The 24837-nt window shown below is 42.4% G+C and overlaps 1 protein-coding gene across 2 annotated transcripts; it reads right to left on the bottom strand.

Moving 5' to 3' along the window:
• Positions 1-1328: 1328 nt before the first annotated feature.
• LOC139364708 (transmembrane protein 184B-like) lies at positions 1329-24807 on the bottom strand. Of its 2 annotated transcripts, XM_071101689.1 has the most exons (10): positions 24756-24807; positions 24383-24506; positions 20161-20388; positions 16859-17024; positions 14129-14219; positions 13760-13835; positions 8837-8928; positions 8445-8614; positions 8109-8315; positions 1329-3529 (listed from the first exon to the last, which is right to left on the bottom strand). In XM_071101689.1, exons 1-10 carry the CDS (start codon positions 24800-24802, stop codon positions 3291-3293), a joined length of 1440 nt encoding a protein of 479 aa, XP_070957790.1. In that variant the 5' UTR covers positions 24803-24807; the 3' UTR covers positions 1329-3290. The 2 variants fall into 2 exon arrangements, with proteins under 2 accessions (XP_070957790.1, XP_070957791.1); XM_071101690.1 differs by lacking the exons at positions 24383-24506; positions 24756-24807 and adding an exon at positions 24563-24619.
• Positions 24808-24837: the final 30 nt, after the last annotated feature.

The raw sequence follows: 24837 nt of genomic DNA, 5'->3' as shown, positions 1-24837 counted from the left end.
GAGTCAGGTGTGTAGGCCTCCTTGCTTGCACATGCTTTTTCAGTTCTGCCCACAAAATTTCTATAGGATTGAGGTCAGGGCTTTGTGAAGGCCACTCCAATACCCTGACTTTGTTGTCCTTAAGCCATTTTTCCACAACTTTGGAAGTATGCTTTGGGTCATTGCCCATTTGGAAGACCCATTTGCGACCAAGCTTTAGTTTCCTGACTGATGTCTTCAGATGTTGCTTCAATATATCCACATAATTTTACTTCCTCATGGTGCCATCTATTTTGTGAAGTGCACCAGTCCCTCCTGCAGCAAAGCACCCCCACAACACGATGCTGCCACCCCTGTGCTTCACGGTTGGGATGGTGTTCTTCAGCTTGCAAGCCACCCCCCTTTTCCTCCAAAACATAACGATGGTTTTTATGGCAATTATGGCCATTTTTGTTTTATCAGACCAGAGGACATTACTCCAAAACGTACTATCTTTGTCCCCATGTGCAGTTGCAAACCGTAGTCTGTCTTTTTTTATGGTGGTTTTGGAGCAGTGGCTTTTTCCTTGTTGAGCGGCCTTTCAGGTTATGTCGAAATAGGACTCGTTTTACTTTTGTACGTGTTTCCTCCAGCATCTTCACAAGGTCCATTACTGTTAATCTGAGATTAATTTGCACTTTTCGCACCAAAGTACGTTCATCTCTAGGAGACAGAACGCTGAACCGTGGTCCAATGGTGTTTATACTTGCGTACTATTGCTTGTACAGATGAACGTAGTTCTTTCAGGTGTTTGGAAATTGCTACCAAGGATGAACCAGATTTGTGGAGGTCTACAATTTTTTTTCTGAGGTCTTGGCTGATTTCTTTTGATTTTCCCATGATGTCAAACAAAGAGGCACTGAGTTTGAAGGTAGGCCTTGAAATACAGCCACAGGTACACCTCTAATAGACTCAAATGATGTCAATTAGCCTATCAGAAGCTTCTAAAGCCATGACATAATTTTCAGGAATTTTGCAAGCTGTTTAAAGGCAGTCAATTTAGTGTATGTACATTTCTGACCCACTGGAATTATGATACAGTGAATTATAAGTGAAATAATCAGTCTGTAAACAATTGTTGGAAAAATGACTTGTGTCACACAAAGTAGATGTCCTAACCGACTTGCCAAAACTATAGTTTGTTAACAAGAAATTTGTGGAGTGCTTGAAAAAAAAAAGTTTTAATGACTCCAACCTAAGTGTATGTAAACTTCCAACTTCAACTGTATATAAACTATAGAAACAAATATATATATGCACATCCAACTTATCAGGTACAGGACAGAAGAACAAACCAAAGACAAAAGGAATGTGTGGTATACTCCCATGGTGATTTAATCAGATGCACAATAAAGACAAAGTTTCAATCAGAGTTGGATCTTCGTCAGATTGACCCGAGTTGCGGACATTCCCTTTTTCTTGCATATATGAACTACACATTGACACATCCAGCCCAACACGGGAGGTTTAAAAAATACTTACGTAGTGGCCAAAGTCCCGAAACGTCTCTTTCATTGTTTATTTTACATGAGTGCAAAATGTGACAAGCAACCAAATAAACCAGAATTCAGAAATAGACACTACAGTTACACTACATCTCAGTGATCACATACCCAGCTCTACATCTGTTTCTGCATTCCTAGTAAAGGCAGCAATAATTGGCACATGATGGTATGGAAAAAGTGATTACACAGCACTTAATTTCCCTGGCTTAAATGCAGTTCAAAATGATAGGGTAGATGGTGTCCCTCTATCACAATTTGTCACAAACAGAAACAAAATATATTATATTTTCTAATGACATGTAACCAACTTAAATATCAAATTGATCTGCATAAATCACTGAAAACACATTGTTAATACTACATAGCTTATTTACAATATTTCAATTTATCAAACTTTGTTAAGCTAAACATAACAGCAGACACATCTTAAAATGTAGAACATTGAGACCAAATTACACTACATAATTCAACATTTAAAACCAATCAAACAATTGCTGTACAAATGTTATCTTCAGTGAGTTGAAAGGAACAATAATACGAACCTCAGAAACTATAAAAGGTTCTACTCAAACTATTTACAATACTGCAAATGTTTTTTTGGGGGGGTTAACATTGTAGTGCTCTGCTGAATTATACACTCTAATCCATGCTGAGAAAATTAATGAGAATACCACAACCCTCCAAATTGGTGGGAGTCGGCCTTATCCTCCAATTTGTCTGTGGCATGTTAGATACAAAGGATTTCAAAGCGCCCAAGTCTAGAGTTTGAAGTTCCTGCTCCAAAGTCAGTTGTGTCTTTGAAAAAATAATTCAGTTCGTCAGGAGACCCAACAGGGGACTGCTGAGCAAGTACTTCAAACACGCAAATGCAAGAGATGGTCCTTGAAGTGTCAGAGCCAGCCATGACGGGCACGATTCCTGGGTTCCCTCCTGAAGTCGTACATTAATCAGCTCCTATTTGAAACTCACATGAATCAGAGAGAGCATACTTCAGCGGCCAGAGAAGAGCTCAGTCACTGCTACGATAGAGACCGAATCAGGATCTTGAAAATTACCAAAATAAAAATTGCATCACTACCTGCCTTGTCTGAAATGGTTCAGCAGGCAGGCTTTTTTTCCCATCGTATCATGATTAGCAAGGCAGAAACAAAAATCATCTCATCACATAAGGTTATTAAAATCTTAATTCTGTCCCCTTCTTGATCTTACCTGCAGGAATTACTCATTAAATGAACTGTCCAGTGAAAATCAAACTTTTAAAAGTTCATAATCTGTTAACTCGTACCCAAATAATGTTCTGATGAAAGCATCAATTGGAGAAAAACACTTCAAACTTGTATTTCAAACAGACCGCTTAAAACATGCTTGCCATTTCCTCATAGATGATGATGATGTCATCCTCCTCAGCTGGCCAATCGACTATCTACTCGCATTAATATTTTTACCTCACCATTCTATTGTTGGTGCACGCTGACACCATTCCAACACATAAAAACTGCATAATTAAACATTTTTGGAAGGAAAACTTTCACAAATGTTGTAATTAATTATATATAGATCATATTTCATAGAAATCTGGAAACACTGGACAGTTAATTTAAAACCAGGACTAAAGTAAAGAGTTCATCTTAAAAAAGGAAATGAAAGAAGATGAAAATGAACCACATGGACAGATGCCAGGTCTGACAGTGGGATATGCTGTGCCAGTGTTGTCCTGGGTGTGGTGAGGAAACAAAGACATGGATACTCGTGGTGGTGGGCGACTCCTTAGAATTCGTCATCAGAGATAATCAGCAGGACTTTGTCAGATTTCTTGGAGCTCTTGCTGCTGCCGCCTGTGCCTGCCTTGCCGTTGTTCTGGCTGGGCTGTACCACCTCCTGGGTGGACTGCTGGGTGTACTGCTGGTAGGCTGGGGAGAAGTTGTGGATGGCATCCTGGACCATGTCCCCAGGGTTCATCGTCTCCTTCAGACCACTGGAGATGCTCTGCATGGGGGCGATGTTGTCTAGAAGAACATAACAACAGACACATTTTGACATGGTCATTCAACTTGTTTATAGGACATAACTTTGATCTGAATATCAAACCACAGAAAATACAAGATACAACATGAGAAATACTAGAGTAGTTACGCTTATGAAAACTAAATTCATCCGTTTTTGAAGACAAGGTGCTAACAGACTCATTAGGAAAAACTCCCTAGTCCAGAATTACAGTCGATACGAATCTCACTAACACAAATTCATTGGTTTTAAGCCTGTGCTCAGTCCTTGTGCCCAGTGTTCCACCACATGAGGACCTCTTGTTAGTGTTCCTCTATTCTCAGTGTTGATGGATGAGAGCCTAGAGAGATGACAGGAAGTCTGCAGCAATTCAGTGGGAGTGAGGAAGATGCTTCCTCTCCTCTGTCTACCTTCCCAGTCACTTCCCCGGCTGAGCTCCTCCAGCTGTGGGCCAGGCTGATACTTGACCCTATAATACCAGGGTGTCTCATCCAATGTCCTGGGAGCAGTCCGGTGCAGACAGAACCAACGCAGCCTTCTGTTTCAGGGTCAGCGACAGTGCAGTCTAGGCCAGGTCTCTGGAGGGAAGGCGGCACGGCGGAGGGTTCCGCTGTGCTTCAGGGTCAGAGTCGTGGTTAGGCATGCTCTCCTGAGCTTCTCCTCACAGCTGGCCTGTTTTGCAACAAGGGCTGGGGCTGGCCTCAGTCAAGGTTGGAGGAGGACAGCCTGGAGGTATATAAGCCTCCCAAACCTCCACAGACACTGAAAACACCTTCACACATGGATGACCTTCTGACACTTCCCAGCCCAGTGAGGGTTGGACGGGGCTGTGACTCTACAACTCTCAGCAGCTATATCAAAAGGCTAAACTAGTCTTAATGGGAATCCTTCTGGTTCAGGTAATGTTTATGCAGTCCAGTCACATACTATAGCACTGAATTATGACCTTTGAATTGGTGCTTTGGTAAGAAAGAACAACTCCGTGGGGCATATACAAAATGTAGCCAACACCATGCATCCCTTTGAGAGGGAAAATTTACTTTCAAACCCATACTTTTGGAAACTCCTCAGAGAATAATCTGGCTTCAGCTGCATTACATTTACAAGTTTATACCACAATAAAAATCTAATTTGCTGCTTAACTTTCTGCCGCTATGTTATCATTAGTTTTAAATTAATATCAACTATAGCAAATGAATAATACATTTTGTGCACGAGCATGAATGCAGAACATGGGAGAAATCCTCAATTCATTTTGATCACTTGGCAAGATGGAGAAAGAATACTTTTACCAGTCAAATAAAATGGACATGGAAACATTTCACACTTAAATCAGCATTTAGCAATTCCTTTTCTTTTTGCACGTTTGTCTCCTATAGCCCAAGGCCTCAGCAGGACTGCTGTTGCAGGAGGGAACAAGGTGAGATGATTGATATCTCCGCAGAAGGCTTTTCCCTTGGTCTCCATTTGTCTTCTGCTCATGTGAAAGGTATTGACGTCAGAGTGGTACCGCTAGTTCCTGCGATTAAGCGTATCGAGGCTATGAAATGCTCTTTCTATAGTGTGCTGGGCTAGCAACTTTCCTGAGAGCAGTGAGTAATGATGAACACCCTGAAGACCGTTCCTCTGCTGACCTCAGGCCTGCCTGGTTCACACTGTTCACTCTGGCCACTTCTTTCTGATGTGTTTCCCCATTCCCTGTTTACAGCCAGGGAATGGGACTGAAAACTGCATTGTCACCTACTGGTAACTTCCAAAATACAGGAAACACTTGAGTAAATGGGGGATACAAAGTATATTGAAAGCAGTTGCTTCCACACAGGTGGGGTTCCTGAGATAACTTATTAATTATCATCCCATTATTTTGTCTACCATGGCTCGGTGACTTTGAAAAAGGGGTCTCAAAGGAGCATAAAGGGTTTAAAAGTGTGTGGGGTGACTATATCACAACCCAATTGAATACTTAAGGGAAATTCTGCAGCAGACAGTGTGAGCCATATGTTTGCAACATCGAATTGCGAAGAAATCACAGTATAGCGTCGCAATACATACAGAATCGTGAGAATTGCAATGCATATAGTATTGGCACCCAAGTAGGTTGATAATATCGTATCTGGCAATTCCCAGCCCTCCTAATGACCATTTCATCAGCTCCAACAGATACAGTTGAAGTCGAAAGTCTACAAAAGCCTTAGCCAAATACTTTTAAACTCTGTTTTTCTCAATTCCTGATATTTAATCCTAGTAAGAATTCCCTGTCTTAGGTCAGATAGGATCACCACTTCATTTTAAGAATGTGAAATGTCAGAATAATAGTAGAGATAATGATTGATTTCAGCTCTTAATTCTTTCATCACATTCCCAGTGGGTCAGAAGTTTACGTACACTCAATTCATGTTTGGTAGCACTGCATTTAAATTGTTTAACTTGGCTCAAACGTTCTGGGTAGCCTTCCACAAGCTTCCCACAATAAGTTGGGTGAATTTTGGCCCATTCCTCCTGACAGAGCTGGTGTAACTGAGTCAGGTTTGTAGGCCTCCTTGCTAGCACACATTTTTCAGTTCTGAAAACAACATTTCTAATCGGATTGAGGTCAGAGCTTAGTGATGGCCACTCCAATACCTTGACTTTTGCCACAACTTTGGAAGTATGCTTGGGGTCATTGTCCATTTGGAAGACCCATTTGCGACCAAGCTTTAAAATTTCCTGACTGATGTCTTCAGATGTTGCTTCAATATATCCACATAATTTGACTTCCTCATGGTGCCATCTATTTTGTGAAGTGCACCAGTCCCTCCTGCAGCAAAGCACCCCCACAACATGATGCTGCCACCCCCATGCTTCACGGTTGGGATGGTGTTCTTCAGCTTGCAAGCCTCCAGCTTTTCCCTCCAAACATAACGATGGTCATTATGGCCAAACAGATCTATTTTTGTTTCATCAGACCAGAGGACATTTCTCCAAAACGTACTATCTTTGTCCCCATGTGCAGTTGCAAACCGTATTGCTTTTTTATGGTGGTTTTGGAGCAGTGGCTTCTTCCTTGCTGAGCGGCCTTTCAGGTTATGTCGATATAGGACTCGCTTTACTGTGGATATAGATACTTTTGTACCCATTTCCTCCAGCATCTTCACAAGGTCCTTTGCTGTTGTTCTGCGATTGATTTGCACTTTTCGCACCAAAGTTTGTTCATCTCTAGGAGACAGAACGAGTCTCCTTCCTGAGCGGTAGGACAGCTGCATGGTCCCATGGTGTTTATACTTCAATACTATTGCTTGTACATATGAAAGTGGTACTTTCAGGCGTTTGGAAATTGCTCTCAAGGATGAACAAGACTTGTGGAGGTCTACAATTTATTTTCTGATGTCTTGGCTGATTTCCTTTGATTTTCTCATGATATCATGCAAAGAGGCACTGAGTTTGAAGCTAGGCCTTAAAATACATCCACAGGTACACCTCCAATTGACTCAAATTATGCCAATTAGCCTATCAGAAGCTTCTAAAGCCATGACATCATTTTCTGGAATTTTCCAAGCTGTTTAAAGGCACAGTCAACTTAGTGTATGTAAACTTTGTCGTAGCAGAATCAGAATTAGTTAGGTAACATTGATAAATAAGATGTTTTATCTACTTTCATGAATATGCTTATGTGGGAAAGTCACTTGGGTCCCAGAGAGGGGAGAGGTCGGGCTTGTCTTCATATGTGAACGTATCTTTTAAACCATGTGAAGGGATGATTGAGGGGGAACCAATTATCTCTTGGCTCCACAATGTCTGTGTGCTAGTCACTCCCTACTTTTCCCATTTGGGGGAAGAGTATGGCTGTGTCTGGAACCATTGTATGTCCCCTCTGATGTTGCCCTTATCTTGACCTAAAGTCTCACTCTCCTCTCCGTGAGCTTGTCCAGGAGGGGTTGTATTTGAGATGGGAGTATCTAGCATTGAAAATTGATATATGCCATTGGATGAGGTAATGTTTTGGTAGTATGTTGTACCAAGAACAAGATAAGAACTTTGTTTAGGAGACCAAGCTGAACGATAATTTATAGCTAATGTTGTCTGGCTATGGGATACTCCTCTCTCAAGTAAAAGTCTTCCTTTGTGCAGTTTTCCTAAGACCTGTGGTTCGTCATTGCGAGTTGGGAGGGGTGGATCTTTGCTATAAAAGATCTCAGTTGCCATTTTGTAAGCACTCTCAGAATTCATTTATAGACACTGAATTGATCTGAGAGTCAAAGGGCTATAGTGAAGCTCATATTAGTTTAAAGTATAACTCTGACTTGTGTGTGGTTTGTAAACTCTCCTTTCACTTAGTAATACAGGAAATTACCACGACAACTTCTGACCCACTGGAATTGATACATTATATTAGAAGTGAAATAATCTGTCTGTAAACAATTGTTGGAAAAATTACTTGTGTGATGCAAAGTAGATGTCCTAACCAACTTGCCAAAACTATAGTTTGTTAACAAGAAATTTGTGGAGTGGTTGAAAAACGAGTTTTAATGACTCCACCTAAGTGCATGTAAACGTCCGACTTCAACTGTACCTCCCCTCTCTATGGTGTAGAAGTGCAGTTACCGTGTGTCCCTGGCAGTTCGTTCTCCTTCTCCCGGTACACGGTGCAGGTGAAGGCGTAGCGCAGGGCGATAGCAGCGAAGAACATCTCGATGCAGGTGATGAAGTTCTGCCAGCCTGCTGCCACTGTGCCGGCCCCCACCTCCTGGCCGTCGATAAACAGAGCGTTAGGGATGACCCCACAGCGCTCCAGGATGGCTAGCACCATACCTAAACGACAAAAGACAACACCTGCATGTGCTACTCCAGTCTAATGTATCAATTTCAATGTATTTTGTAGACTTTTCCAACCCCATCGGGGTTTGAATCTGTTGATATTAAGTTAAGGGACCAACGCACCCTGCCAGAAGGACAGGAAGATGACAGATTTGATGGTCAGGAATTTGAGCACAGGTTCATAAGGCCTCAGCAGGTCACTGGTAGTGAAGAAGAAGAGGAAGAGAGCGTACAGGGCCAGGCTGACAGAGATGTTGTAGATGATGGTGATGTAGAGGTATCCTCCATTCACACTGCAGAAGGGAACAGGATCAATACAGACATGTTAGTGGGGATCTATGTACATTCACTTTCTGAATTTCCATCCAAATGTGTGTATTACTCAATACTCGTATTGTAAATATCAATGTCTAATACTTTCATGTGAAATGTAAAAAGCAAAACCACACAATGAGTAGTGCGAGCATGCGAAGGGAAGTTGAATGGGTGAAATGGAATGAAAAGGTTGTGCTCACTTAAAGTCTCCATCATGATATTTGCCAAAGGCCTGCAGGAGGATGGTGATGACGGCCATGATGGGTTTGACGACACAGAACTGAAGAGTGGCCTGCATGACATCAATACAGTATGGGACATGCATTGAACACAGACACAAAACAAGGAACAATGCAGGTGACAGCTACTTCATGCTGGTTATTGGGTTTGAAAGGTAGCCAACTGTACATCTTCAAACACGGAGTCATCTATGAAATGAATTAACATTTTGTGGAAATTGTGTGTCTATCAATTTGCAATGTATTTTGTTGATATACTATGTTAAAAATATCTAAAATATCCATGTGCTGCTTATGCATGTGTAAAATATATATATATATATGCAAAATATCCATGTGCTCGTGCTGCTAGGCGACCTAAACTGGAACATGCTTAACACCCCAGCCATCCTACAATCTAAGCTTGATGCCCTCAATCTCACAGAAATGATCAACGATCCTACCAGGTACCACCCCAAAGCCGTAAACACGGGCACCCTCATAGATATCATCCTAACCAACATGCCCTCTAAACACACCTCTGCTGTTTTACACCAAGATCTCAGCGATCACTGCCTCATTGCCTGCATCCGTAATGGGTCAGCGGTCAAATGACCTCCACTCATCACTGTCAAACGCTCCCTGAAACACTTCAGCGAGCAGGCCTTTCTAATCGACCTGGCCGGGGTATCCTGGAAGGATATTGACCTCATCCCGTCAGTAGAGGATACCCGGTTATTTAAAAAAAAAGCCTTCCTCACCATCTTAAATAAGCATGCCCCATTCAAGAAATTTAGAACCAGGAACAGATATAGCCCTTGGTTCTCTCCAGACCTGACTGCCCTTAACCAACACAAAAACATCCTATGGCGTTGGGCATTAGCATCGAACAGCCCCCGTGAAATGCAAGTTTTCAGGGAAGTTAGAAACCAATATACACAGGCAGTTAGAAAAGCCAAGGCTAGCTTTTTCAAGCAGAAATTTGCTTCCTGCAACACAAACTCAAAAAAGTTCTGGGACACTGTTAAGTCCATGGAGAATAAGAACACCTCCCCCCAGCTGCCCACTGCACTGAGGATAGGAAACTCTGTCACCACCGATAAATCCACTATAATTGAGATTTTCAATAAGCATTTTTCTACAGATGGCCATGCTTTCCACCTGGTTACCACTACCCCGGTCCACAGCACTGTACCCCCCACAGCAACTCGCCCAAGCCTTCCCCATTTATCCTTCTCCGAAATCCAGTCAGCTGATGTTCTGAAAGAGCTGCAAAATCTGGACCCCTACAAATCAGCCGGGCTAGATAATCTGGACCCTCTCTTTCTAAATTTGATCTGCCGAAATTGTTGCAACCCTATTACTAGCCTGTTCAACCTCTCGTGTCGTCTGAGATTCCCAAAGATTGGAAAGCAGCTGCGGTCATCCCCCTCTTCAAAGGGGGGAGGCACTCTTGACCCAAACTGCTACAGACCTATTTCTATCCTACCCTGCCTTTCTAAGGTCTTCGAAAGCCAAGTTAACAAACAGATCATCGCCCATTTCGAATCCCAGCATACCTTCTCCGCTATGCAATCTGGTTTCAGAGCTGGTCATGGGTGCACCTCAGCCACGCTCAAGGTCCTAGCCGTATTCATTGACCTGGCCAAGGCTTTCGACTCTGTCAATCACCACATCCTCATCTGCAGACTCGATGGCCTTGGTTTCTCAAATGACTGCCTCGCCTGGTTCACCAACTACTTCTCTGATAGAGTTAATTGTGTCAAATGGGAGGGCATGTTGTCCGGGCCTCTGGCAGTCTCTATGGGGGTGCCACAGGGTTCAATTCTTGGACCGACTCTCTTCTCTGTATACATCAATGATGACGCTCTTGCTGCTGGTGAGTCTCTGATCCACCTCTACGCAGACGACACCATTCTGTATACTTCTGGCCCTTCTTTGGACTGTGTTAACAACCCTCCAGGCGAGCTTCAATGCCATACAACTCTCCTTCCGTGGCTTCCAATTGCTCTTAAATACAAGTAAAACTAAATGCATGCTCTTCAACCGATCGCTGCCTGCACCTGCCCGCCCGTCCAACATCACTACTCTGGACAGTTCGGACTTAGAATATGTGGACAACTACAAATACCTAGGTGTCTGGTTAGACTGTAAACTCTCCTTCCAGACTCACATCAAACATCTCCAATCCAAAGTTAAATCTAGAATTGGATTCCTATATCGCAACAAAGCATCCTTCACTCATGCTGCCAAACATACCCTCGTAAAACTGACCATCCTACCGATCCTCGACTTCGGTGATGTCATTTACAAAATAGCCTCCAATACCCTACTCAATAAATTGGACGCAGTCTATCACAGTGCCATCCGTTTTGTCACCAAAGCCCCATATACTACCCACCACTGTGACCTGCACGCTCTCGTTGCCTGGCCCTCGCTTCATACTCGTCGCCAAACCCACTGGCTACAAGACCCTGCTAGGTAAAGTCCCCCTTATCTCAGCTCGCTGATCACCATAGCAGCACCCATCTGTAGCACGCGCTCCAGCAGGTATATCTCTCTGGTCACCCCCAAAACCAATTCTCCTTCCAGTTCTCTGCTGCCAATGACTGGAACGAACTACAAAAATCTCTGAAACTGGAAACACTTACAGTGGGGCAAAAAAGTATTTAGTCAGCCACCAATTGTGCAAGTTCTCCCAATTAAAAAGATGAGAGAGGTCTGTAATTTTCATCATAGGTACACTTCAACTATGACAGACAAAATGAGAAAACAATATTCCAGAAAATCACATTGTAGGATTTTTAATGAATTTATTTGCAAATTACGGTGGAAAATAAGTATTTGGTCACCTACAAACAAGCAAGATTTCTGGCTTTGCTAGTGAGCATTTGGATGATCCAGAAGAAGATTGGGAGAATGTCATATGGTCAGATGAAACCAAAATATAACTTGTTGGTAAAAACTCAACTCGTCGTGTTTGGAGGACAAAGAATGCTGAGTTGCATCCAAAGAACACCATACCTACTGTGAAGCATGGGGGTGGAAACATCAGGCTTTGGGGCTGTTTTTCTGCAAAGGGACCAGGACGACTGATCCGTGTAAAGGAAAGAATGAATGGGGCCATGTATCGTGAGATTTTGAGTGAAAACCTCCTTCCATCAGCAAGGGCATTGAAGATGAAACGTGGCTGGGTCTTTCAGCATGACAATGATCCCAAACACACCGCCCGGGCAACGAAGGAGTGGCTTCGTAAGAAGCATTTCAAGGTCCTGGAGTAGCCTAGCCAGTCTCCAGATCTCAACCCCATAGAAAATATTTGGAGGGAGTTGAAAGTCCGTGTTGCCCAGCAACAGCCCCAAAACATCACTACTCTAGAGGAGATCTGCATGGAGGAATGGGCCAAAATACCAGCAACAGTGTGTGAAAACCTTGTGAAGACGTTTGACCTCTGTCATTGCCAACAAAGGGTATATAACAAAGTATTGAGATAAACTTTTGTTATTGACCAAATACTTATTTTCCATCATAATTTGCAAATAAATTCATTAAAAATCCTACAATGTGATTTTCTGGATTTTTTTCCCCTCATTTTGTTTGTCATAGTTGAAGTGTACCTATGATGAAAATTACAGGCCTCTCATCTTTTTAAGTGGGAGAACTTGCACAATTGGTGGCTGACTAAATACTTTTTTGCCCCACTGTATCTCCCTCACTAGCTTTAAGCACCAGCTGTCAGAGCAGCTCACAGATTACTGCACCTGTACATAGCCCATCTATAATTTAGCCCAAACAACTACCTCTCCCCCTACTGTATTTATTTATTTTGCACCCCATTATTTCTATCTCTACCTTGCACATTCTTCCACTGCAAATTTACCATTCCAGTGTTTTACTTGCTATTTATATTCAATTCGCCACAATGGCCTTTTTTTATTTTTGCCTTTCCCTCCGTTATCTCACCTCATTTGCTCACATTGTATATAGACTTGTTTATTTTTCTACTGTATGTTTGTTTTACTCCATGTGTAACTCTGTGTTGTTGTATGTGTCGAACTGCTTTGCTTTATCTCGGCCAGGTCGCAATTGTAAATGAGGACTTGTTCTCAACTTGCCTACCTGGTTAAATAAAAGGTGAAATAAAAAACATGTATTGACATTATGCCAAAACAATGTACTGTCTGAAGTAATGTTAAAGTACACTAAGGGACATGTTATTGAGTTTCAAGGGTCAGTAGTTTTCCTTACTGGGGCTACCTGCAGACCTTTAAATGGGAAATGATATAGCAACTTTAGGACAGGCTGGTGCTTTTGGATTAGAGGTCCTCCTCTTGAAACCCGGAGTAATCTCTAAATGCAGTTATTGATCCCATTCCCTCCAACTTGTCATCTCACAGAGTCAGAGCAGATATATTTATATCCCTTTCGACTCTGCTACCAGAGGGAAGAGAACAGCAAGGTTGTGCTTTGAAACCAGCCAACATAGGGGTCCAACCAGAACATGCAGAGTGTTAATCAGCTCCCTTTTCTCAACGTCTATTCGCTGTTCAGAGGACATACCTTTCAGATCCAATTGCCATCAGGGTAAGACTCGGAGCACAGACTGCATCCCCAAGACACTATGGGGACAGTCTCAAGCTGACAGCTCATGTTATTTCTCTGTGCTTATTACAGAGCTGCTTTTACCTGTTCTCAGATTGCTTTCATTTTCCTTTTTAACCAGTCAACCTTATCCTCTAAAAAGTGGACAGCCAATTATAATGGCTGTCATTTCGCAATAGAGGAGCGATCTTGGTTTAAAAAAAGTTAAAACGAGGTGACATTAAAATAACAAATCACAATTTCCTATTTCCATATTTTCAGAGTGCTTTCATCACCCAAGCAGGGAGGGAGATGGAAACTCACCTGTTTACAGAATCTTAAAAAGCCAATAGAGTAGCTTATTCCACCTAAGCAGCAGGTACCATACATACAGCTCGACCTGGGAATGATAGAAAATGTGTGGTCACAAATGTATGCTGGCTGTGAATGTGTACCAGATTTAAAGACATCATTCTAGTGTCCAAAATACAAGACAGCATTATCCTTGAAGTCAGACTACCTTAAAACAAGATCAAGAAGTAAATTCAAGGAAATGACAGACTGACCCTGGGTGACTGCAAGGCTTGCAATACAAACTGAAAATCCCCAACATTCTGGGTGGGTTTTTGAAAGCTACTTGCATAGCGTGTAGTATGAGACCATGGTATGGGGAATGGGACTGGGAGCACTCACTCAATGGACTTCCCTCGGATCTCGGACATGATGGCACTCTCTCCCCCGAGGTACTCAAAGGACAGGCTTAGGAAGTTGTAAATCACAAATGCTGTCACAGAGAGAAGGGACAAAGTCACTCACATACATTCCTGTACATTATGATGGAATGTTGTTCACAACACGGATACTAGGTTGTGCAAGTGGGGGTCATTTTCAAAAACAACAATTCGACGTCACGGGTCAGTCCGTTTGAAGATGGAATCCGTAGGGGGGAAACAGCATCACTGGCCGCCCCATCACCATGGTTACTGTTACTGAGCTGAGGAGCGTCGTGCAGTATGGTAAAACATTTTTGCAGTAGATATTGTGCTCTACCGCGCGTGCAATGATGTTGTAATATCACAAACGGGTGTGGCTGTTTCACCAATAACTCTTTACACGGGTGGGAATTAGCCTACATGGATATGAAATGAATATGAAATGCATAACCATGGTAGCAACTGAAAGGGAACAGTTTAGAGATAAAGGGGAAATTATCACGCCAAAAGGTGAGGAAACAACAGTTCACCTGACAACACTGAATCCAAAACATGACACTGTTGATTTTACATTTACTGTACTTTTCACCGCATCTGTTGATTCCGAAATCTGAAAACACTCTTGATACATTCAGTAACACAATGAGAATATTCCTGGAAAATGTAGGGTAGGAGCAACATAAGGAAGAAAAAAAAAGACGAGGGTTTGAGTGAGAGGTCCAAGTGGCTACACACCTCTCCAACGTGTGCACAAGTCATTTCAATGCATTTTTATGACTCAAAGAAGAGTCTTCCACTGTAAAGGTGCTTTCCGCTCTCCTAGCTGGTCCGTTGAGGAATTAGAGCAAGCATACTTTTAGTTGTTTTGTTTGGAACACAACCCTGCCATCACTCAATTACTGTTGTCGTTTACGCAATTCTAAAAATAGACCATTGCAAATCGCAATCTGGGTCAGGTGGGCATCATTTGAAAGCATGTCCTATTGCCAACATGACTAGCTAAATTCTAAAATACGATCTTACAGTTTCAGGCTGTCACAATGCAATACAGGGAAACGGATGGTCATTTTGGGGCACATAGAAAGGAGTCGTGCGCATTCAGGTGCGTTGTCTTCACAGTAGACAAACACAATAACCCTGGGTATGTCATCATGTAACTAACTATACATTAAACGTGGTGATCATAAACGTCGACACTGTGTGTGACATGAGTTTCATGACATGGAAATGCGAAGTGCACATTTGGCTTGCTTGCATGACACCAAAGCGGTATTTATTATAATCCTCAACTTCCCATCTTTCAAAATACATAGAGTTCTCTTCATTGACAGCACTTCCCTCACTCAGACAACAGCAAAAAAACGGCTAAAGTCAATCAATTAGGGGGAGGGACGGGAGTGACATCTTGTCATATGCAGTGCTCAAGCACGGATGTCAGTCAGAACCCATACAGCACTGAAGTGCATGTACAGCGTGTTACTGTACAGCCAATGCCTTCCAATTTAGCCATTTATTGGTGCCCAAATCTGCCATTTCAACCCATATACAGGTACGAGTGTAAAGGGCTACCAATTCCAGCTAATCTCAGTAAATATTCATGTTCTGTCTATATAAATCATTCATGATAAACATGGATTTGGAAGAATGTCAAATCTGTGAGCATTCTGTGCCGCGGGTAATATTGTGGGCCAGATTGTGATGATAGCACTGTAGAGATCTCACATCCTAATTTAGAAGCTGTGGAAACTGAAATTATATTTTGGTGAGGAGGGTTTCGCTTTAAAAATAATCGTATTTTTCACCAATCAATGTTTTCTCCCCACCGCTAAGAGGTTTAGGATGGTCCGCTGTCCTCCAGATCCTTCCTAAGCCTTGGATGCTATTTCAGGAGGGGTTTAAAAACAAAACGAATGAAGGTTACACTCTCAAGTATCAGGGGCACAGAGTTTCACACAGTGCTTTAGCCCTGGCCATGCTGACTCGATGCAATGCAACAGTTAACCTGGTTTCAGACGCTGTCTCAAACACTAAATTCATCTGGTCAATAATGTACGTGAAATACTAATAGTTTTGTCCAGATATCAAATTACACTTAAACAATTCTGAATATGATTCACCTCTGCCATTGTTAAAGTACTACAGTCTTTTCTTATTGCTTCGGTACATAATGACTATTAAAGAAAGGCTTTTCAGAGTACAATTTATGAGACATGAATAATTTAATGTGAAGAATAGCTATGAGTAAGATGAACATTTCCTTTGTGTTTGAATTTTAAAAAACAACTCTTAACTAGTTTAGAATGATCTCAACTAAAGTACATCCCTTTTCCACCTTTTTGCAAAGAATAGAATACAAAAACCACTAAGACTAAGAGGAAAAAAGACAGGTCTGAAAGTCTACACGCCCTGGAAACAGAACACCATGAACAATAGAGCCTCTCTGCCCATAGGGAAGAACTGACAGGTGAGGAAAAACAGGTTGGACCAGTCCGTTTTAGCTTCACCCTTCTAGCCATAAAATGTTTTTTCAGAACTCATATTAGGTCTACCGTCAGTCTAAATGTCATTACTGGCCAGACAGAACCCGCCCGGTGTCGGACTACTGCCGACTGTACAGGCGCTTATAGAGTAAACCGCTTTCAGGGTGCTGGCTGAGATATGAGGAAACAGCGAAGGGGAGGAGAAGGGTGGGGTGGTTGGTTTACCGTACCTTCATAACAGTCTCGGACGGAGTCAAAGTAGACATAGTACTGGTCGTTGCTGATGAAAAGCAGGCTGAGCCAGGAGTCGAACGCATAGATTGGCACGATGAAAAGAATGCGAATGATGTAGCGCTGCTCGTTAGGGACTGTGTAGGACCTCAGGTGTGTGTAGATCTTGAAAACACAGAATCAAAACAAAAATAGTTATTAAAATAAACAAGATGACTTACTAGGCAAAAATGCATTGAGGTATTCAAATCCCAGTTTCAGCCCCTAGACCAACCATTATGAATAATTGAGCTAAACCTGACGAGCAGTTTTAGGGGCCAGTGCTTCAAAGAGATGGGTTCTTATGAATAAACGGCACTTCCTTGGAACCTTCTCAAGGCACGATTTGGCTATCACACAGGGCCCAACAGGCTTTAGAAGGACAGCATTACAGCATTGACTAAAATATATATACAAAAAAGGACCGTGTCTGTAGATTTGGGGTCGAGAGGTAAGAGAAAAGATAAAGGAGGGTAAAAATGAAAACCCAGAATGATAACACTGCATAATTGGGGTAGCAAGGTGAGCGGAATGAATTTCTGCTGATCAAGACAAAAGCTTGACTGAAAAGTGAACGTCTGTGTTACAGGATCAACTCTCCTAGAGATGTGTTACACGGACGTTTTTACACTTTGGGAGGGAGAACAGAAAGAAGTAGAGGGGTGTGCACTGCTTCAAAACTTGTGTCTCAGACGGTTGAATTTGATTGAACTCCTCAACTTCACCGAATCATTTTCAAACATAATGCAGAATGTGACTGCTAAATGGTGTGGCATGATTCCCAATTCTAGGAACCAACATTTTTTCAGAATTGGAGTCAAGGCCATGGGGTGAAGGAAAGTTCAGAGCATCTATTACATAATTCAGTTTGTGAAGCACATAATCAACTACATATTTTCAGGGGCAAATGCCAAAGGAAACTAAAAGCTCATAATCTAGTGATCCATCGTGTACAGTACACCAGCAATGGTCAGAGTTGAGTATTGCAGTTTGATCCTTTTCAAGTGGTGCACCCTGGCATTTCTTGACTTCAGGTCCACTCACACAGACTCATGCAACATGATTAAATGGCCATTAGAGGTGGCACAGAGGCTGGCCAGTGCCAGGGCGTGATGCATGTGGCTCTCCTGAGAAGTGAAGTGAAGCAGGCTGCAGACTGATGTCCTCCATTTCCCCTGAATGGATGGTGGAAAGACCGCGGTCCTCCAGGCTCCATAATGCTGAGCTGACAGGCAGGCAGACAGACAGACAAAGAGCTGTGCCCTGGGTAATGACTCTGCTCTAGCCTGACTCAGACTCAATACCCTTCTGTCTTAGTTGAGCAGTAGCCCAAGTCCATCGCCCAGCTAATTTCAGTTGGTCTGTGAAAGGCGTATAACTCCACCTCATAACACTCCCCAGCCCGCCCCTGGCACTGACAGCTGTGACACACCAACCGTCCATGTTGGAATGAGAAAGTGTGTGGAGTGTCTCGCGTTCATACCAAGCAGTGTCCGTGAGAAAGTGAGAGGGGCGCGCACTGAGCACGACAGCTCTATACAGAACACCCAGACAGAATGAGAAGACCACACATCACACTGACTATAGTGTGATATTATGACCCTCCTCTCTCCCTGACAAGCTGCCCCGGGAAGTGGGAGGTCTGAACAGTGTAGTGTGTCAGAGAACATCAGTAACACTCCATAGCACTGTAACACCTGGTGCTTTGGACCACAGTGAGCAGACTGGGACATCTAAGGTCAGCATCGACCAGCATACAGTGTTAGTATGCAGATTGGGAGAGGAGGAGAACTCTCCAGAGACAGCCTTATGGAAGAAAATCTGATGATACACCAGAATACTAAATAAAACCAATCCTGTCGGGGAGGCTGTTTTTAATCTCCCTCCATGCTTGCCTCATGCAACCCTGCAACTATCTCACGGGCCACATATGTTAATGGCTGGCCTGCTTCGATGGGGAGTGGATGGGAAAACAAACTACTCCAGAACTAAACAGATGGACGGAATGGGAGACTCCATAGAATGCCAAATTGACAAAAAAAAAATAGCGTGTCGTGAAAAAAACAAATCTAATTTAAAAATGGTATAACTCCTTTTATGAACAATTTCAATTTTTATAAAGACATGTTAAATCTAGTAAAAAATGGTATCCTCGCTATACCAGAGGTATGCCTACTTCTGCTTGATGTATTTTCAGTAATAAAGTATGAGCTGATGATAATGTGAAACGTATCAGAAATGTTGCAACCAGCGTATAGAAAAGGTCAGCACATGAACCCTGGGGACAATAACACCATCATATTCCTATCTAGAAATATCGTGATCATCTAAATCTCCAACCAGAGCCAACACAGTGGGACTCCCTGGGGGCTTCCTGTCTATACAGCCGCTAAAGGTTGGATGGACCCATTCTCAGCAGCACTCAGGTTTATCGGTTCATCAGCACAATATGAGAAGAGACGGCTCGCTCCCCAATGCTGAGCAGCATAAAACACATGGGGCCTCTGCTGATTGCCCTTCGCAAAACGTGATCCTCTCCTTTTATTGCGAAGCTGGAAATCTGACCTCGACAACACCTGCACATCTCTGCTGATAATGCATGCCATTCAAATGTACACCCTCTCTAGAGTTGATGAAACCCCAGTCTGATGATAAGGATCACCATTGTCTCTACTGAATTACAGCAAGGGACAGAGTAAATAGCAATAACTGAAGAAAAAACACCCTTCAGTAAGCCTATACTGAATGTGAATATAATCATGGTTAGGCCTTATTATGCTTGGCTAAAGTTACACAACTGCTCTGCCCAACCATTTGATCGATGACGGCTCTGTTTGCATTGTGTCGTTATCAGTGGTAGTCACGGTTATCGGAAGCGCCCGCAAACAGCAACACTAATGGATCACCTAGTAACAATTAAGAAACACTGACACACTATGTACAAACCGTCACTTTACAGATAGGAGCCAATTAACTTACACACTCAGTCGTGCCTCTCAATGATGGAGAAAGTAGGTCTGGTCAACAACAGATACTGGATCAAATGTAGAAGTGAAAAACAAAATGTATTGTCTGGCTGGAGCCTTTGCCCTCTCGTAAAGGTGTAGACAACCCACAACACCTTCCTAGCTCCCATTACATATTTGCATTTGTTTGCCTAGAAGCTGAGTGATACTGACAATGCCTTGAGCCATGCTTTTTGTTTTCTAGATTCACATCAAAAACAAGTACAGAGGCAGACAACTGATATAACGTAACCTACCTGATGGCAAGTGAGGAGCAGCGCTGACCAGACGAAGATCCCCGACAGAGCTTGAGCAGCAGTCGTATTCAAGAAGATATCGTGTGCCACAATAGTCCCATTCCCTGTTTGAATTATTGTCATGTTGGATATGTCTGACTTGTTAAGAACTGGAGATGCGAAACGTATCAGAGACTCATTTTGGGGGACTTCCGAGTCCATCGCCATCTCCTTTGCTGAGCTGTTCATCTGAAACAAAAAGTGTTGTTTGGGTAAATGAGGAAGCTTTAGGCCAGGGATGGACAACTAGTGGGCCGTTTTTCTTGAGTGGATAGTCAGCGGGCCGGAATATAATGACAAATCATTTCTAGACTTCAAATTGACTGCAAGAAGCCCAAACAGATACAATATTTGACTAAAACATAAATAATTTCAAACCTTGCTAACATTTGAAAATGATCACATACAGTTGAAGTCGGAAGTTTACATACACTTAGGTTGGAGTCATTAAAACTAGTTTTTGAACCACTCCACAAATTTCTTGTTAACAAAAAATAGTTTTGGCAAGTTGGTTAGGACATCTACTTTGTGCATGACACAAGTAATTTTTCCAACAAATGTTTACAGACAGATTATTTCACTTATAATTCAGAGTATCACAATTCCAGTGGGTCAGAAGTTTACATACACTAAGTTGAAAAGCACTGAGGAAACAGTCGGAATACTTATGTAAATGTGATTTCTAATGCTTTGTCATTATGGGGTATTGTGTGTAGATTGATGAAGAAAAAAAACTAATTCATTTTAGAATAAGGCTGTAACAAATTTTTGTTGGAAAAGGTCAAGGTGTCTGAATACTTTCCGAATGTACTGTATGCCAGTGTCTGTATATATATACACGGAGGCCTGATTCACTCAGCCTCCTCAGAACAGTTAATGTTGAGATGTGTCTGTTACTTGAACTCTGGAAAGCATTTATTTGGGCTGCAATTTCTGAGGCTGGTAACTCTAATGAACTTATCCTCTGCAGCAGAGGTAACTGGGTCTTCCTTTCCTGTGGCGGTCCTCATGAGAGCCAGTTTCATCATATCGCTTTATGGTTTTTGTGACAGCACTTGAAGAACTGTTTTGAGATTTCCAGATTGACTGACCTTCATGGCTTAAAGTAATGGACTGTTGTTTCTCTTTGCTTATTTGAGCTGTTCTTGCCATAATATGGACTTGGTCTTTTACCAAATAGGGCTATCTTCTGTATACCACCCCTATCTTGTCACAACACAACTGATTGGCTCAAACACATTAAGAAGGAAAGAAATTCCACAAATGAACTTAACAAGGCACACCTGTTAATTGAAATGCATTCCAAGTGGGCCTCCCGGGTATCGTAGTGGTTAAGGGTGTGCCACCAGAGACTCTGGGTTCGCGCCAGGCTCTGTCGCAACCGGCCGCGACCAGGAGGTCCGTGGGGCGACGCACAATTGGCCTAGCGTCGTCCGGGTTAGGGAGGGTTTGGCCGGTAGGGATATCCTTGTCTCATCGCGCACCAGCGACTCCTGTGGCGGGCCGGTCGCAGTGTACGCTAACCAAGGTCGCCAGGTGCACGGTGTTTCCTCCGACACATTGGTGCGGCTGGCTTCCGGGTTGGATGTGCGCTGTGTTAAGAAGCAGTGCGGCTTGGTTGGGTTGTGTTTCGGAGGACGCCTGACTTTCGACCTTCATCTCTCCCGAGCCCGTACGGGAGTTGTAGCGATGAGACAAGATAGTAGCTACTAACAATTGGACTAACAATTGGATACCACAAAATTGGGAGAAAAAGGGTGCAAATTTAAATTTAAAAAAATTAAGAAACTTGGAATGCATTCCAAGTGACTACCTAATGAAGCTGGTTGAAACAATGCCAAGAGTTTGCAAAGCACTTTTTGGTTACTATATTATTCCATATGTGTTATTCCATAGTTTTAATGTCTTCACTATTATTCTACAATGTAAAAAATTAAATAAAAACCTTGAATGAGTAACAAAAAATATAAACGCAACATGTAAAGTGTTGGCCCCATCTTTCATGAGCTGAAATAAACAATCCCAAAAAAAATTCAATACACACAAAAAGGTTATTTCTCTAAAATTGTGTGCACATTTGTTTACATCCCTGTTAGTGAGCATTTCTCCTTTGCCAAAATAATCCATCCACCTGACAGGTGTGGCATATCAAGAAGCTGATTAAACAGCAAGATCATTACATAGGTGCATCTTGTGCTGGGGACAATAAATAGTCACAAAATGTAGTTGTCACACAAAACAATGCCAGATGTCTCAAGTTGAGGGAGCGTGTAGTTGGCCAGCTGACTGCAGAAATGTCCACTAGTGCTGTTGCCAGACAATGTAATGTTCATTTCTCTACCATAAGCCAACTCCAACATTGTCTTCGAGAATTTGGCCTCAAAAATGCAGAACACGTGTAACAACGCCAGCCCAGGACCTCCGTATCCTGCTTCTTCACCATTGGATTTGTCAGGACAGCTGGTGAAATTGTGGGTTTACGTTACTGAAGAATTTCTGCACCAACTGTCAGAAACCGTCTCAGGGAAGATCACCTACATGCTCGTCGCCCTCACCAGGGTCTTGACCTGACTGCAGTTGGCAAATGCTCACCTTTGATGGCCACTGGCATGCCGGAGAAGTGTGCTTTTCACTGATGAATCCCGGTTTCTGTACAGGGCATATGGCAAACGGCGTGTATGGCGTTGTGTGGGCGAGTGGTTTGCTGGTGTCAATGTTGTGAACAGAGTGCGCCATGGTGGCGGTGGGGTTTTGGTACGGACAACGAACACAATTGCATTTTAATTGATGGCAATTTGAATGCAAAGAGATACCGTGAAGATCCTCAGGCTCATTGTTGTGCCATTCATCCACCGCCATCACCTCATGTTTCAGCATGATAATTCACGGCCCCATGTCACAAAGATCTGTACACAACTCCTGGAAGCTGAAAATGTCCCCAGTTCTTCTATGGCCTGCATACTCACCAGACATGTCACCCATTGAGCATGTTTGGGATGCTCTGAATGGATGTGCGCGACAGCGTGTTCCAGTTCCTGCCAATATCCAGCAATTTCGCACAGCCATTGAAGAGGAGTGGGACAACATTCCACAGGTGACAATCAACTCTATGCAAAAGAGATGTGTCACACTGCATGGTTTTCTCATCCATGCCCCTACCATTTTTTATAGGTATCTGTGACCAATAGATTAGGGTCTAATGAATTTATTTCAACTGACTGATTTCCTTATATAAACTGAAATTGCTGCATGTTGCATTTATATTTTTGTTCAGTGTAGACAGATAGAAATTGTGGGGGGGGCAAATAAATAATTTGGCTAGCAGGTCGCAAGTTGGGGACCCTGCTCTAGGCTCAGTTGTGGAAAAAGTATGCGATTATCATACTTGAGTCAAAGTAAATATACCTAAATAGAAAATGACTCAAGTAAAAGTCACCCAGTAAAATACTACTTGAGTAAAAGTATAAATCATTTCAAATTCCTTCTATTAAGGAAACCAGAAGGTACCCCCCCCCCCCCCCCCAAAAAACACTACTTAAATTGCACTTTAAAGTATTGTTACACCACTGTCTAGGCTACATACATATTGGAAAACATTTTAAAATTTCCTAAACATTTGCATGACTGAATCAGGGCTGCTGGTTTATGAAAAAGCGTAGGTTCTATGAGCTGCGAACTTCTTAATAACAAAACAAAAACTATAAGATCACAACTACAGTATAAAATACCATGAAAACACTTGTCGATCAGATCCAAGTGATTTTAATTTGGGAACTCTGTTCCAAAATGTTCCCACGCTTAATAGAGAGATATATTTGATCGTATACAAATGTGGACAAGGGTTGAAATGATTATGTTTTAGTCTTCTTGCGGTCAATTTGCTTTCTACAAATTACTTGGAATTATGTTCCGGTGTTCTGGCAGAGGGGAGATTTTCGGTACAACACCCGCCCATGACCACCCGCTCAAGAAAAAAATCGTCCCGCGGCTGAATCTACAGTAGTTGATGATCCCTGTGATTGGCCTATGTGAATTATTTAAAAGAAAAACATCCACGGCCTTAATAATCTGTCTGGGAAACCTGTTGAATGGGCAAGTCATAGCCTACACACATTTTGTCCAAACAAATATTTGTAATTACTTAGTTATATGTAGGCTACATAGGTAAAATACTGAGGTTTACCTTAGCGGTCTGTAGACTCGATGGCCTTGACCTAACGTTACTGGTATATCCACATTGAGCGAAATAGACTTCAAATGGAACGGGATAGGTGAAAATCGTGCCGTTTCTTAAAAATAAATTTGGCCTGGAACAATTAATAGAAATAAAGACGATTTAGCTGATGTTATCGAATACCATTACCATGAGCTTGCTATGAGAAATGGCTTCCTTTCAAAAGGTAAGAACGAAGGATTCAATACTTCCTTGTTGTGAAGACAGGTGTAATACGAGTTTGAAGTCCACAGAGGCGGTGACTCAGTAGGTTATTCGAAAAAAGGAGGATATGGGCCTATGTTCTAATAAAAGCGACACGGATAATATCGAATATACATACCCTCTTTGTCCCTTCTCAATAAACTGCAACATCAGTGATTTATTCATTGCGCTGTTTCAAAACGTTTCGTCGCAACAGAAAC

This window comes from Oncorhynchus clarkii, chromosome 13 (genome assembly GCF_045791955.1).
Source record: "Oncorhynchus clarkii lewisi isolate Uvic-CL-2024 chromosome 13, UVic_Ocla_1.0, whole genome shotgun sequence".
Taxonomy (NCBI): domain Eukaryota; kingdom Metazoa; phylum Chordata; class Actinopteri; order Salmoniformes; family Salmonidae; genus Oncorhynchus; species Oncorhynchus clarkii.
The sequence above is the reverse complement of the archived record's forward strand: the minus strand, read 5'-3'. Positions and strand labels throughout refer to the sequence as shown.